Raw genomic sequence first — 13,638 nt, 5'->3', positions numbered from 1 at the left:
ACTTGTTGGTATGAATATCCTATTAATCCTATTAAGCCCTGGGTCGGGTGTTACATCCTCACTCCCTTAAGAGATCAACGTCCTCGTCGATCAACCCCAAGCCAGGAACGTTTCCTCTTGGCCACGTCCATGTGTCCAGTGCCAGCGCATGTGCTATACTATGTGACCACTCCGGATCCACACTAGCCATGCACACCATGTCTGCGCAACTACGACACAGCGTCCGTGAAACCACGAGGGTCGGCTCTGATACCATTCTGTAACGTTCAGCCTCAACGAGACCGGCTCCGCTTACATCTGGTAGCTTTTCTAGGACATAGTCAGCCCTCACAGACCAACACCTGTCTTTTCTGCACACTTTGTCTTCACTCATGTGCACCCGAGAAGTACTTCCCGGTCGGTCACCCATCCCTAAATTTCTTCAGGCCAAGCACACTTAACTTTAGAGTTCTTTGGAGATGGGCTTCTGGAAAAGAAATTGTAACTTGTTGGTATGAGTCTCCTATTAATCCTATTAAGCCCTAGGCCGGGTGTTACAATTATTATACTATGTCTATCCACTAGTGCACCACCGTCCTCACCTCTACCACACTGCACATATCCACTCTACCCACGTAGCCACATAGCGTGCAACATGCTCATCCTACTACCCAACGCCTGCCTATGTTAGATGCATTATCAATGCAGTGCCACACTTACATTGCCACTAGGCCATGTCGTGCCCTACTGTGTTGCAGTGACAGCCTTGCCATTGCCGAGGGAAGTGAGGAAGGCTGGGAGAGTGGGGAACTAAGTGCGAGGAGATGGAAAGACTGAGCATGAGCTTACACGCTCTGGGGGATAAGGAGTGTTGTGGTGGTGTTGAATGCGACCGTGACAAGGTGAGGTCTAGCACCACAGTGAGATGAGGCGGGGGTGAGTAAATAAAAAATAAAAAAAGGACCACAATGATGAAAAGGCTCGACTGGGACATGGCGAGCATAAAAGGGCGGCTAAGCGGCGTTGTGGTCTACACATCCCTCCTAAGCGCCCACCGCATGTCCTGACCCACGTGTGCTAGCCACTTGGGTGGACGAACGCAGAGCAATGCAATGTGGCTGCATGAGTGTAGTGGGCACATGGACTGGGATGCCGAGTGTGTGTATATATACTAAAACTTAAAAGTACTGGTACCGAAATAAGAACTTAGGACCAAGTGTAGGAGCTGAATGTAAAATTTGAAAGTACATGACTTTGATGGGATTAACGACAAGTTTAAGGATTTGGGAAAGTTTCGGCAATAAACACACACACGCCACCTTATAAGGGCCGTCTCCATTCTGGGCCTGCTATAGAAGCCGACCGTTAACCATGATGAGGCCCTGGCCGCCCCCAGCTACAGTGTCTGCTCTTGTAGGCTTGCATCCGCTGCCGTGCCGTAGGTGACCCGGGCCGATCAACGGTGCGCAACAACAACAGCCATCTAAATCATAGCATGATCTATTGCATACGGTCAACGTTTTACTAGCGTAAAAACTGAAACGTAATCCTGATATATAGGCCAAAACTAATTGCACAATTTAGTTATAAATGACAAGATGATTTTTTAAGTCTAATTAGTCTACGATTAGCCATAGTTACTATAATAACCATCATGTGCTAATGACTAATTAAGAAGGCTTAATAATTCGTCTCGTAGTTTTCAGATGAATAATGTAATTTGTTTTTTAATTAGTCTACTTTTAATACTTCAAATATGTACTAAAATATTCGATGTGATATTCAAAAATTTTGTTTTCGCAACCATAGTGCCATAATTAATGGGATCGGATCGTCAGGGACTTGCTTGGCCAGTAGTTGAGACATACACCAAAGCTAGCTAAGTGAGGTAATGCTAGGCCATAAATAGCAAGTGGAAGCATTTCTCTAGCTCTATATATGGGACCAACTGGCCATATTGTTGCCTGGAAAGGAGTTCGATAGAGTTAGAGCCGTCTCTCTCCCATGTTCTTCATGTACCGTCATTTCTTTCCCGTGTACATGCGTCCATTCACGGATCTCCAGTTCGAGCTGTATAGTGGATTTTGTCTTGTCCAGATAGGACTAATTTGGCTCGAACATGGGGATCGAATATTTAGCTGCAGGCTGCAGCTCAAGGAAAGACGTGCTACCCCACCAGACACTAATGCATGCATGCCGGCCAACCAAAACTTTATAATAAGCCAGGCTCATATTTTCAACTGCTATGCGCTTGATTCCTTTGGCTCTCTCGGTCCCCATGTACCAAGTGGCTGCAGCCAGTTTCAAAAAAAAAAAAAAAAAAAAAAGGTGGCTGCAGCCAGGAGCCAGGCAGCCAGCTACGAGAATACTACTTTATCTCCAACAGATCAGAATCCCTAGTTTATCCTATGATCATGTACCTACTACGTACCGTCAATCTGACAATCTCCAAGCACGCGTCACTGCGTCCTCTAGTTCATGCATGTTACTACGTCCTTGACCGGGCATGTACGTATATATATACACATATATAGCAATGGAATATTATTATTCATTGAGAGATATGGGCGGCAACGATCTCTGCTTGAGCACGTACCTTAAGCAGCCATCAGTACTTAGAAAAATAATTTCAAGACATAACTCATTTTATCAATAGAGGCGATAAAAGACCTCGTCTCTCGAAAATACTTTACTATTTTTAGAGTTGAACAGCTAACTAAAAAAATATCCTAAAATCATCTGCCTCAGAAAATCAATTAACAGAAATTGACCTCTTCGAAAGGATAACTTATTTTTAAAAGCAGACATCTTAAGATACTCGCCTATGTTAATAAATCAAGCTCATATCCATCCTATATTTATCTCCCCTACCTAACTCTAGATCATGTACTCTATCTTCTCTACCACACGACACAGAAGTCACCACATTTTTTCCCTCCATACCCTCCCACACGGGACGCCGCCACACCCTCCCTCTTTTTCAACGGATCTCTGTCCGCACCCTCCTCTTCTTTTCTATGCCTCTACCTAAGCCCTAGCAAATTTAGATCCGTGGATGTGTGGCACATATGCACCTCACTGGCCACATGGACGGGGATGCATGGTGGCTAGGTTGACAAGCTACGCGAGGCTGGGTGAGGGGGCGAGGAGGCGATGTCTCTCTATCTCTCTCTTTCTATCTATCTATCTATCTATCTATCTATCTATCTATCTATCTATCTATCCTACCCAGCGACGCTCCTCTTCTCTTCATCCTCTCCCTCCCTCTCTTCTACTCTCACAACCAACAACAGGTGGATGCATGACCTAGGGCCGGTGACATCCAAGCGTGGGGACACTACGGCGAGGTGAGGACATTTTAGTTTCTCTTTCGAGTTTAGACTGTCGCGGCGCCATCCCTTGTGTGTTCTTTGTCATTCATAGGACAAGGGGATCAACACCGAGCTTGCATTGGTGGCTACATGCTCAATGGTTGCTTCTCCTTTCACCGACCTTGTGGCCTGATGCGGAACACAGATTGTGACGGCAGCAACCCTCTCTTATCTTCATGTGGTAGGGCCCTCTCTTAAGTATCAATTTTTATGATATCAAATAAATACCGTTAGATTAGTTACGAAATGTATTTTTATAATAAATTAATTTAGAGCTATAAATGTGAATATCATCCACTAGAAACTTGGTCAAACGTGAACTATTTTATATGGCACGTAACAGTAATTATATTCTTTTTGGGATAGAGGTAGTGCTTTGTAATGTTTTTTTACTAGTATATGCGGAATGGGAACCTAAATGTCCTGGAAACGACATTTCCGAAATGAGGATTCGATCGTGGCCATGTTCCGGCTGCTAAGTACAATATTAACCTGAATGTTGTTGGCACTTGACAGTAGCACTAATTACTCCAGCCAATCCAAATTCCATGAGCGCTCTTGTTTACCTCCGGTTTATGAACCAGATCTGAAGATCAACGAATTAATATACCGACCTTCGACGTGTTGCAAGCGCTTGTGAGTGACAGATGCTGCTCACATGTTGCTTATCTGATCGACGATCTGATGTTGTTTTCGTGCATGCATGCATGGAACTCTGTCGGATTAGTTAACCGCCACCAAAGGCTAAAACTAATCGGGCACGCTTCCCAGAGTGATGAGCCATAACTTACTAAACACGCAGCTTGCCAGTCACTAGCTACACAAGTATAGATGGAGTGATGACCTAGCCAATCCAATTAGTACTCGTACGACTCCTATATAATAAGCTTTCGAGCACAAGTAATGAAGAAGAAAGGCATACTGTTGTATTGTCATTGCAAGAAGCAAAGATGACAGTGTTCAGAGGCTTAGCACTAGTGCTCATCCTTAGCTGCTTCTCCACCTGTTGCCTCCCCACTGTATCCTCAGTTACCTCCGACTCCGATGGCTTCCTCCAATGCCTGTCGGAGAACATACCTAGCGGGCTCATCTACACTCAGGCCGCGAGCAACTTCATCGACGTGCTGGTGTCCTCCGTCCGGAACCCCCGGCTGTTCAGCAACGCCACGGTGAGGCCGCTCTGCATCGTCACGCCCGTCGACGTATCCCACGTGCAGGCTGCCGTGCGGTGTGGTCGCGCCAACGGCGTGCGCCTCCGCGTGCGCAGCGGCGGGCACGACTACGAGGGCCTCTCGTACCGGTCCGAGCGGGCCGACGAGGTGTTCGGCGTCGTCGACCTGTCCAACCTCCGCGCCATCACCGTGAGCGCCGGCGACGAGCGGCCGATGCCCACGGCATGGGTCGACTCCGGCGCCACGCTTGGGGAGCTCTACTACACCATCGCCAAGAACAACTCGGAGTTGGCGTTCCCTGCCGGCATCTGCCCGACCATTGGCGTGGGCGGGCACTTCAGCGGCGGCGGGATCGGCATGATGATGCGCAGGTTCGGCCTGTCCATAGACAACGTGCTCGACGCCAAGCTTGTCAACGCCAGCGGCGACATAGTCGACAGGGCCGCCATGGGGGAGGACCACTTCTGGGCTATCCGGGGAGGCGGCGGCGAGAGCTTCGGCATCGTGGTGTCGTGGAAGGTGAGCCTCGTCAGAGTCCCATCCACGGTGACTGCCTTCAACATCTTCAAGACGGTGGACCAGGGAGCCATAGACGTCCTGACAAGGTGGCAAGACGTCGCGCCTGACCTCCCCAGCGACATCACCATCAGGGTCATCGTCCAGGGACAGCGAGCGACGTTCCAGTCCTTGTACCTGGGCACCTGCAGCGACCTCGTGCCAATGCTTAACGGCTCCTTCCCGGAGCTCGGCATGACGAGCGCCGACTGCCTCGAGATGACATGGTTGCAGTCGGCGGCCTTCTTCAACTTCTGGAACCGCCACACGCCGGTGGAGGCGCTGCTCAACCGGAAGACCAGCCTGAGTACCTTCACCAAGAACAAGTCTGATTACGTCCGGCGTGCCATCCCCAAGGAAGCGTGGAGCAACATTTTCCCCTGGCTCACGATGAGTGGTGCCGGGATGATCATCCTGGAGCCCCACGGCGGGTTCATCGGCACCATCCCCGCCGGGGCGACGCCGTATCCTCACCGGAGCGGCGTGCTGTACAACATCCAGTACATCACGTTCTGGTCGTCGGGCGACGATGGCTCCTCGGCGATGACCTGGATCAGCAGTTTCTACGACTTCATGGAGCAGTACGTGAGCGAAAACCCGAGGGAGACGTACGTGAACTACAGGGACCTGGATATCGGTGAGAACATGGTGGTCAACGACGTCAGCTCGTTTGACAGCGGCAGGGTGTGGGGAGAGAAGTACTTCGCCGGAAACTTCCGGAGGCTCGCCGCAGTGAAATGGGCAGTGGATCCGACCGATTACTTCCGGAATGAGCAGAGCATTCCGCCGCAACAGAGCACGGCGGCGAGCAAGCGGCGTCGTTCCGGGAAGCGGTCGGATTGAAACATGAGTTAGTGCGTTCGGTACGTGGATCTCGATGTGATGTTTCCTCTGCTCGAGTTCCTTCGTATACACAGTCCAGAATTTGAATCTGAAGGGAATAAGACGAAAACTACTGCAGCTATCTGCGACATTTTGTTCCTATCTAAATGAGAAAAATGTACTTGTGGATCTCAAACTTTGTTGTTTGTAGTATCATATGGGTCTCCAAACTCTTAAAATGTGCACTAGCTACAAAAACTTGTCTCCGACTACCACACATGTCCAAACAGGGTCAGCCCCGACCCGTATGCCGACATGGCCATCCATGCTGGCATGGAGCAGGTTCTAGCAGGATTTTATATTGGGAAACACCCTTGTTCGCGGTCTCGTCTCCTACGCCTCTTCGTCTTCCTCGTTGTTCTCGCAGTTATCGCCACCAGAGAAGAACGTCATCCATCGGAGCGTGTTAGGGCCAAAGAGAAGGATAGAGGTGAACACTGTGGTTGGTGCTAGCCAAGTCTGCCTTGTTGGTGGCGGTCAGCGATAGCTCCATGACTGCGGAGAAAGGGTGACTATGCGTCAACATAAAACGAGTTCCCGAAGCCCCAAATGTGTAATCTTGTTTTCTGTTGTTCTTTATTTGTTGGTAGTAGCTAATGTAGGATGCCCCTCCTCCGACGTAGACAAATATTAGGGTTTACGTTTGGGGCCTTTATTTATTGGGTTTGGGTTTTTGGGGTGTTTTGGTTTTGTAGTTGATTACACATTTGATGGAATCTTGATGATTGTTATTTTTTTAGTGGACGAAAGAAGCAATTGCTCATGAATTTGAATTATCTTTGTCATCAACTAGTACTGTACATAGCATTTGAGTCCATACATAAGAGTTTGTGTCCAAGTTTGATGAATGTGAGTAAAAGTTTACTCTTTTTTCTGTGTTTGTCAACATAACATGTGTATAGGGGAAAATGATGAAGAGTTCACAGTAGAGCTTCACTATGATGTTTTTTTGTTGGGTATGGTCTCAAGATGACAACAGGTATCCGAAACCCGAGTACTTGACGAGTTTTACCCGATAAAGAGGCGGGTACGGGTGAGTTTTTCTACCCGCGGGTATGTTATTGGATGAAATCCTTTACCCATCTGGTAGATAGGTGTGGGTGTGAGTTTATATTACTAATACCCGTCTACCCATGGGTAATAAATACCCGCATATACAGCTAGCTATCCTAATAAATTTAGCCCATACAATATAAGTATTTGGGCCAGCCCAACTAAAACCTACTGATATATATAGCCCATTGTATAACCCTAGCTCCATTGTAATCTCTCCCTCCGTCTCCACCTCCTAGCCGCTGCAAGCGCACGACATCAGCAACGCACGTCGCACATCGCGTGCAACCCCCAACTACACACAACATCAATTGGTGCCACCACAAGATCCAGTACCTTGACTCTGGCTTCCTTGCTTCCATGGCGCTGGTAGCAAGAAACTCCAGCATGACTCCCATGGTCTCATTCTCCTACTCCCCTCCAACACTCTAATTCTGACCAGTGAGGCCACAGGAAGCAACCAAACCACAACTGCAACTATGGACCTCCACTTTTCCTAGATCTAACAGTAACAACACAATTGATTAAACTAGCTAGGAGCGTTCCTATTGTCTCCATTCATGGCTCCATGATGTTGGGTGAGTAGAATGTAGTCGATTTGTATCAGATTATTTTTCTAGATGTGAGATTAGATAGGATCGCTTGTGCTGATTTGCGTCAGATTTGCTTCATATGACATGCTCAAATGCGTTCTTGAGTATGGGTTACCCTTCAGGTAGTTATTACCCGTGTGGGTATAGGTATGGGTGAATTTTCCACCCGTATCCAAATACAGGTAACCTGACGGGTAAAATCTCACCTAGCGGGTGCGGGTACGAGTATGGGTTGGTAGTACCCATTGGGTATGTACCCATTGCCATCTTGAGTATGGTCACATAAGGAGTTATGTGGATGAGAAGATCAGCTGGTTTGCCAATTTTCAAGTTGATACTTGGTCCATCCTTTGGCTCGATGACTTTGTTGAGCAGCAAGGTTACATAAAGACACATTTTCTAAAGACTTATTGGTTGCTACTAGGGAAAGATCTAGCCGATGGGCTTAGGATCACTATAGGGGATTCCGATACCAATGCAATGTGCTCTATTGTGGATAGGATTAAGACTTTGGTTGCGTATTTTGACCATAATGACACCTTTGTTTGTGTGAACTAGGTTGATATTGTTGTGAATCCATTCTGTGAGCTACCAAAGGTGATAAGCCCTATTAACATGATTGACATTGATAAGGTGTAGGGAGAGGAGCTATCTAATTTTTATACAACTATTCTAGGGAAGCAGAGTGCAATTCCTAATCTAGAATGTGGAAGCACTAGTGTTGATAATGGTTCCTAATCCAGCTCGTTCCTTGCCACCGTGGATGCCCACATCAGTAGACAGGTCAGGGCTAAGCTTGTTTGGACATGTGTGGCAGCCAGGGACAAGTTTTTGTAGCTAGTCGGCATTATGAGTGTTTGGGGACCTATATGATAAGGTAGACAAGTTCAAAGGTCACCACCAAAGCCTTTTACTCTCTCCAAATTGTCCCTCAGTTGTCTAATGCCTATCTTTACTTACTATGATGAACACAGAACAACGTCTCCCATCTGCCCAAGGTAGTTTTGGTTGGCGTCCCTGTGCCTGTCGCCTTCAACTCTGGTTTTATGTTGCTCTACTTTACTCCTGTCTATAGATAGCCAAATGGGTTGCCTAGAATGGCATGGTTCGGGCCAACCTAAAGGCACGATACGCCTAGGTCATTGGATTGACCTAGGAATGACCTTATAAGGCTTGGGTCATGCTAGGCTAGCTCATCGAGCCCGTTAAGTCTAAGTTGTTGTGTCACCGCCACCAGGCACCGTGCTCTAATAGGCACAACAACAACATTGCTTTGACACTTCTACTTAGAGAAGCACTATCAAGGGAGAGGAGAGGAGTAGGGGTGAATTAGGGAAGCTTAGAGAAGCGTTATTAGGGAAGGGGAGAGGAGCAGGTGGAGAAAAAACATTATCAAGGGAGGTGGGAGGGGAGTGGAGTGAGCAGAGAAATAGGAAGGAAGCACTATTGGGGGACGGGTGAGGATCGGCCAGAGGAATAGGGAGGTGGTAACATTGCATAGAAATAGGGAGGTAGCCGTCAGGAGTTAGGAGATTCGAAATTAGGGTTTGAGTATTGTATTTGTGAGTTGGAGGTGACTTAGTTGGACCTTAACTAGCCTTCTCTAAATTGGGTCATGCTAGGGTGTCAAAATGTCAACGGGGAATTCCCCGTCGGAGGTTACTACCTCAGACCCGTCCCCGTGGGGACAAAATCTGCCCCATCCTCGTCCCCGTGAAACCTCACGGGGGGAACTTCTGCCCCATCCCCGTCCCCGCTCGGGGATTAAATCCCTGCGGGGATCCCCATCCCCGCTTCATTGTATAAACAACACCGCATATTCCACAATTCAACATAAATTCACATGCAAATAACAACCATTTGTTGTTCATAATTTTAATACTACATAGTTCATAACAATAAACAATCACATAGAGTTGTTGTCTCAGACCATAATGCATAGTTTCATACATTCACCATTGGTGCATCAATAGCAATGGGCCGTGGGCTAATGGGCCTTCGTTAATTTCAGGTCTCCACGGGGGTCGGGGACGGGGGAATGCACACCAAACCCGCCCCCGTGAAACCCGACGGGGACAGATTTGACCCCAATTAGCTCCCTGTGGGGGGAAATTTTGCCCCAAACCCATCACCTAATAGAGGAATTCCCCGTGGGGAATCGGGGATTGGTTCCCTGTTGACATCTTGACTAGGGTGGCACGTTGTGCCAAGGGAGCAGCTAACCTAGGCATGAATTTATCATCGGGCAAGGTCGACATAGGTATGACGGTCATTTGCCATGCTATGCCTAGGCCAGGCCAAAATAGCAAGCCATGGGCTATGCCCATTGGCCTTAGACCATATGGCCATCTATATTTCCTCCCTTCCATCAAGCCACAAAATAACGGTGTACCCTTCCAATCCAAATCTATTTTGTCTAGTTGTACTCGCAAAACTACGCACCAGGATGCATGACTCATGCCTCTTGCACTAGAGTTCACCAGTAGATCTAGATGTATCTAAACACATAAACCATACAATTTAGAATGTAAGGAGTAGAATAGTAGCACTCAATAGCACACTAGGTAATTATGATGTAGAACATAGCATCTTACACTAAAACTATACCTGCAAAGGGGCCGGTTCGGAGCGCTCCTATCCCTGACCCTATGCTCCATCTGACGCAAAGAAGGTTCACGGATCGAACCTGAACCGCGATGTGCCTGCCCCGCATGAACCGCGGTTATCCACGGTCAACCCATGTATCACACGGCCAGCCCATGTATATATCGAATCACAGTCCACGCTAGCCAACGTATATACCAAATCACAGTTCACGGCCAGCCCACGTATGTATGTGTGGCTGTTGCTCACGTACAAGCGCGTGATCCATACTTTTTGGAAGAAAAAAAATACAGAATACAAAATCTTGTCAAACTAATACTTGATAGAAGCACTAGTTCTTAGCAGCTTGTAATAGGCTTATCAGTTCACAAGAGACATTGCACCATATTAAGGATATATGGCATACGGGGAGCAGCTTGTACAGGGAGCACAACATCAACGTTGACACGGTACCAAAAATTAGTAGCACAGGGAGCACAACAGCAACCAAAAATAACAAACGGGTTCACACAGGGAGCACAATATCAACCAAAAATTAGTACCAAACCATCAACCAAAAATTAGTTGTATGTGAAACTGAAAATGCTCAATTTCACCTGTATATGCACAATAAAGAAGCAACATAACAAGTTTCCAAAATTCAGCAATCATACAGGAAAAGTAAATGAACTGCAATTGTGGCCAATTTGTCATAGGAGCTATGAACTTCATGCTTGATCCTCTTCCATAACCAAATCATCGACTGCAACTAGAAATCACTCTAATCAGTAACACCTGCAAAGAACATCATAAAAATTAAGTTACAGAAAGATCAATAAGTATTTTACACTGCTCCAAGCATTTTACAGGGCATGTAAATTAGAAGCTCAGTCATAGTCTCATACTGTCATAAACTTACTTCACCTTCTAATTCTAATACTGCTAGCTGTGTCACTATATCCAATTGTCACTAAAACCGCAATTGGATGCTCACACTGCTCCAAGATCAGGCTATATCCTCCTCTTTCTTTTCAGCTAGCCGCGACTAGGTACGATCAAATACAAGCTCAGGAGAAGGGATGGTAAGAGAGAAAAACAACACATGAACTCCATTGCTACTGCAGTCTGAAAATTAGCAGAGTGGTTTTCATAGGGAGGGATGAACTTAGTGATTAGCTCTTGAAAATAAAAAACCACCCAGTCAGCTAATGCTGCGACTAGCTCTCTCATCTTCTAGACAACTTAGTGATCAGCTCTTGATTCTGAAAAAAAATGTCTGCACAGCTATTCCTTAAACTCTGGAGGTAAACATGCAAAAACACTCTACCAAGGCCGTGCGAGTAAAGACAGTGATAGTGGTACTGACAATTTACATCACAAGCAGCAGCTAAATTCCAAGTTTTTGTTGCAACTTTACTTCAGCTATTTTTTGCATTACTACAAATGTGAGTCAACATAGATTGCAGTTTACACGAGACGACACTTCATGTGAAAGAGAATGCTTAACAACTAAAAGATTCCAGTCTGTACTACTAAAAGAACAATTCCAGTTTCAGAGTAAGACTGCGATTATGGTAGCCACAAGCTCGCGTATTTATTCCGACAACAATTTCAAAATTCTAACAACGACTCAATGTTTTGACTGCTTTCTTTCTTTTTCCTCCCTGACTGAGGACTGGGACTGCTTTCTTTCTTTTTCAAATATCTAACAAAAGTCAAACAAGTAGCCAATGTCTCAATAATCCTCCAAACAAGTAGGCAACAAGATGGTGCACCACGACACTAAACATGCTGCTGTGCTGGTCTTCTTAGGAAAATCCACTACGGTGTCGGTTCTGTTTCAAAGATGCTACTTGGTTCCGGAAAAGCAGATATGCTTGGACGCAATGATAAACCTCACGTCTGCACTAGTTCTGAACATCATGGCCATGCCATTGCTAAAACCGTGATCTCTTCACAGTTTTATTAGGCAGTAGAAATCTTGGTTTTGCGCACCTCTGCTTTCTAAAACTATAATTCAACCACCATTTCATTTTATTTCTTTTTTTCTGAAACAAAGAGAATAGCTAACCAGGCTTCATCTGAATGAATGAATTCACCAACTTTGTTTTCCTCTACCATTTTGTTTCCTTCTCTTTTCAGACTTTCAGTGGAAGGGGGGAAGTTACTAACAGTGAACAGATCTTCTTGGACTATTGGCACATCGTTTTCACTCTTTGCACAGAAAAAGGTGAACTGGACCTAAGTAAAGCCAAATTAATCTTACTTAAAAAAAAGCCAAATTACAGTGCAGAGTACAATCCAGATCTGGTTTGGATGCAGAGCAGATGTAGGCCAGATTCAACTTACTAGCGAGTAGGGATCCATCATCTACTCGCTAGTAGCCAGAGGAAAATCACCCCAGAAGCAAATCACAAATGAACAAAAAATCATAGCAATTCAATCAGGGCAAGGTGAGCGAGGAAGGAGCCTCACCCTTGTCTTCCCGTCAACTCCTCGCGCCCCCAACCAGCTCGGCAGTCGGCACCGCTAGGTTTGGCGAGGCTTCCTGCACCCGCACTCCACCTACCGCACAAGCGCGGAGCGGCTGAGGCGAGCCCGTCCAAATCGCCAGATGAGCCTCTCGGTGCAGCGTTTAGTGGCAGATCTTGTACTCGTGCGCGAAATCCAAGGTAGGGTAAGGGAAGTGGAGGAGGAGGAGGCGGTGGAAGGGGTTACCAGAGGAGGAGGAGGCGAGTCGAAGGGTCGACCCGAGGTTCACCGGGGGTCGATAGGGTCACGACCCTTTTGCTCCTATTCTACTTCGGGTCGACCCGAATCGGTCCACAAGCTAATTTCAGGTGCGGATCGGCTTCGCAAGCGGGTCGAACCGAACCCTTCACAGGTATAACTAAAACAATGCTGAAATAGAAAGAAACCATAAAGTGGCTAAAAGGCTTACCGCTAGAGCAATGGCCTCCAACAGGTTGATGAATGTGAAACCAAGATGATTTTCTTGGTGGACACCTTGCATAGTAAAAAAATAAAATGGATCCATTTTACAAAGTGCAATGAAAGAAAGAGAAAAAACAGGGATAAATGAGATGGAATAGAGCAGAAAAGGTCAATGAACAAAATGCCTATATAAAACCAGAGGTAAGAATCATAGAACTGATATCCATATATATGAAAAATCATAGCATAAACCTCCAAAATGCAAGAAACAACTTGGCATTGCATAGCTATAATCCCCAAATACAAACGCGAGATTCATGGGCATCCACTATGACTAAAATGTAAAATTGATGGATTGAAATGAAGTGTATAAGCCATTACAGAGACTGAGTGAGGGGTACAACAAGAGCAGACATGAAGCCAAAGCTAGGTAGAGAAGCCCAAATCATTAGCCATCCTAGCTTTGACAATCAAGCGTTAGAATAATATCGATTTGGACGTTGCACGCCAAAGCAA

General features: G+C 46.3%; 1 protein-coding gene across 1 annotated transcript; it reads left to right on the top strand.

Annotated features, from left to right (window-relative positions):
* LOC8061942 (berberine bridge enzyme-like 18) lies at positions 4,167-6,138 on the top strand. Its single transcript, XM_002438496.2, has one exon. It carries the CDS (start codon positions 4,301-4,303, stop codon positions 5,918-5,920), a length of 1,620 nt encoding a protein of 539 aa, XP_002438541.1. The 5' UTR covers positions 4,167-4,300; the 3' UTR covers positions 5,921-6,138.

The sequence above is a fragment of the Sorghum bicolor genome, chromosome 10 (genome assembly GCF_000003195.3).
Source record: "Sorghum bicolor cultivar BTx623 chromosome 10, Sorghum_bicolor_NCBIv3, whole genome shotgun sequence".
NCBI classification, from domain to species: domain Eukaryota; kingdom Viridiplantae; phylum Streptophyta; class Magnoliopsida; order Poales; family Poaceae; genus Sorghum; species Sorghum bicolor.
Note: the sequence above shows the minus strand (reverse complement) of the source record. Positions and strands in the feature narration are given on the sequence as shown.

Excerpts from the sequence above, each read along its gene's own strand:
- LOC8061942 (XM_002438496.2), top strand. The coding sequence starts at position 4,301 with ATGACAGTGTTCAGAGGCTTAGCACTAGTGCTCATCCTTAGCTGCTTC.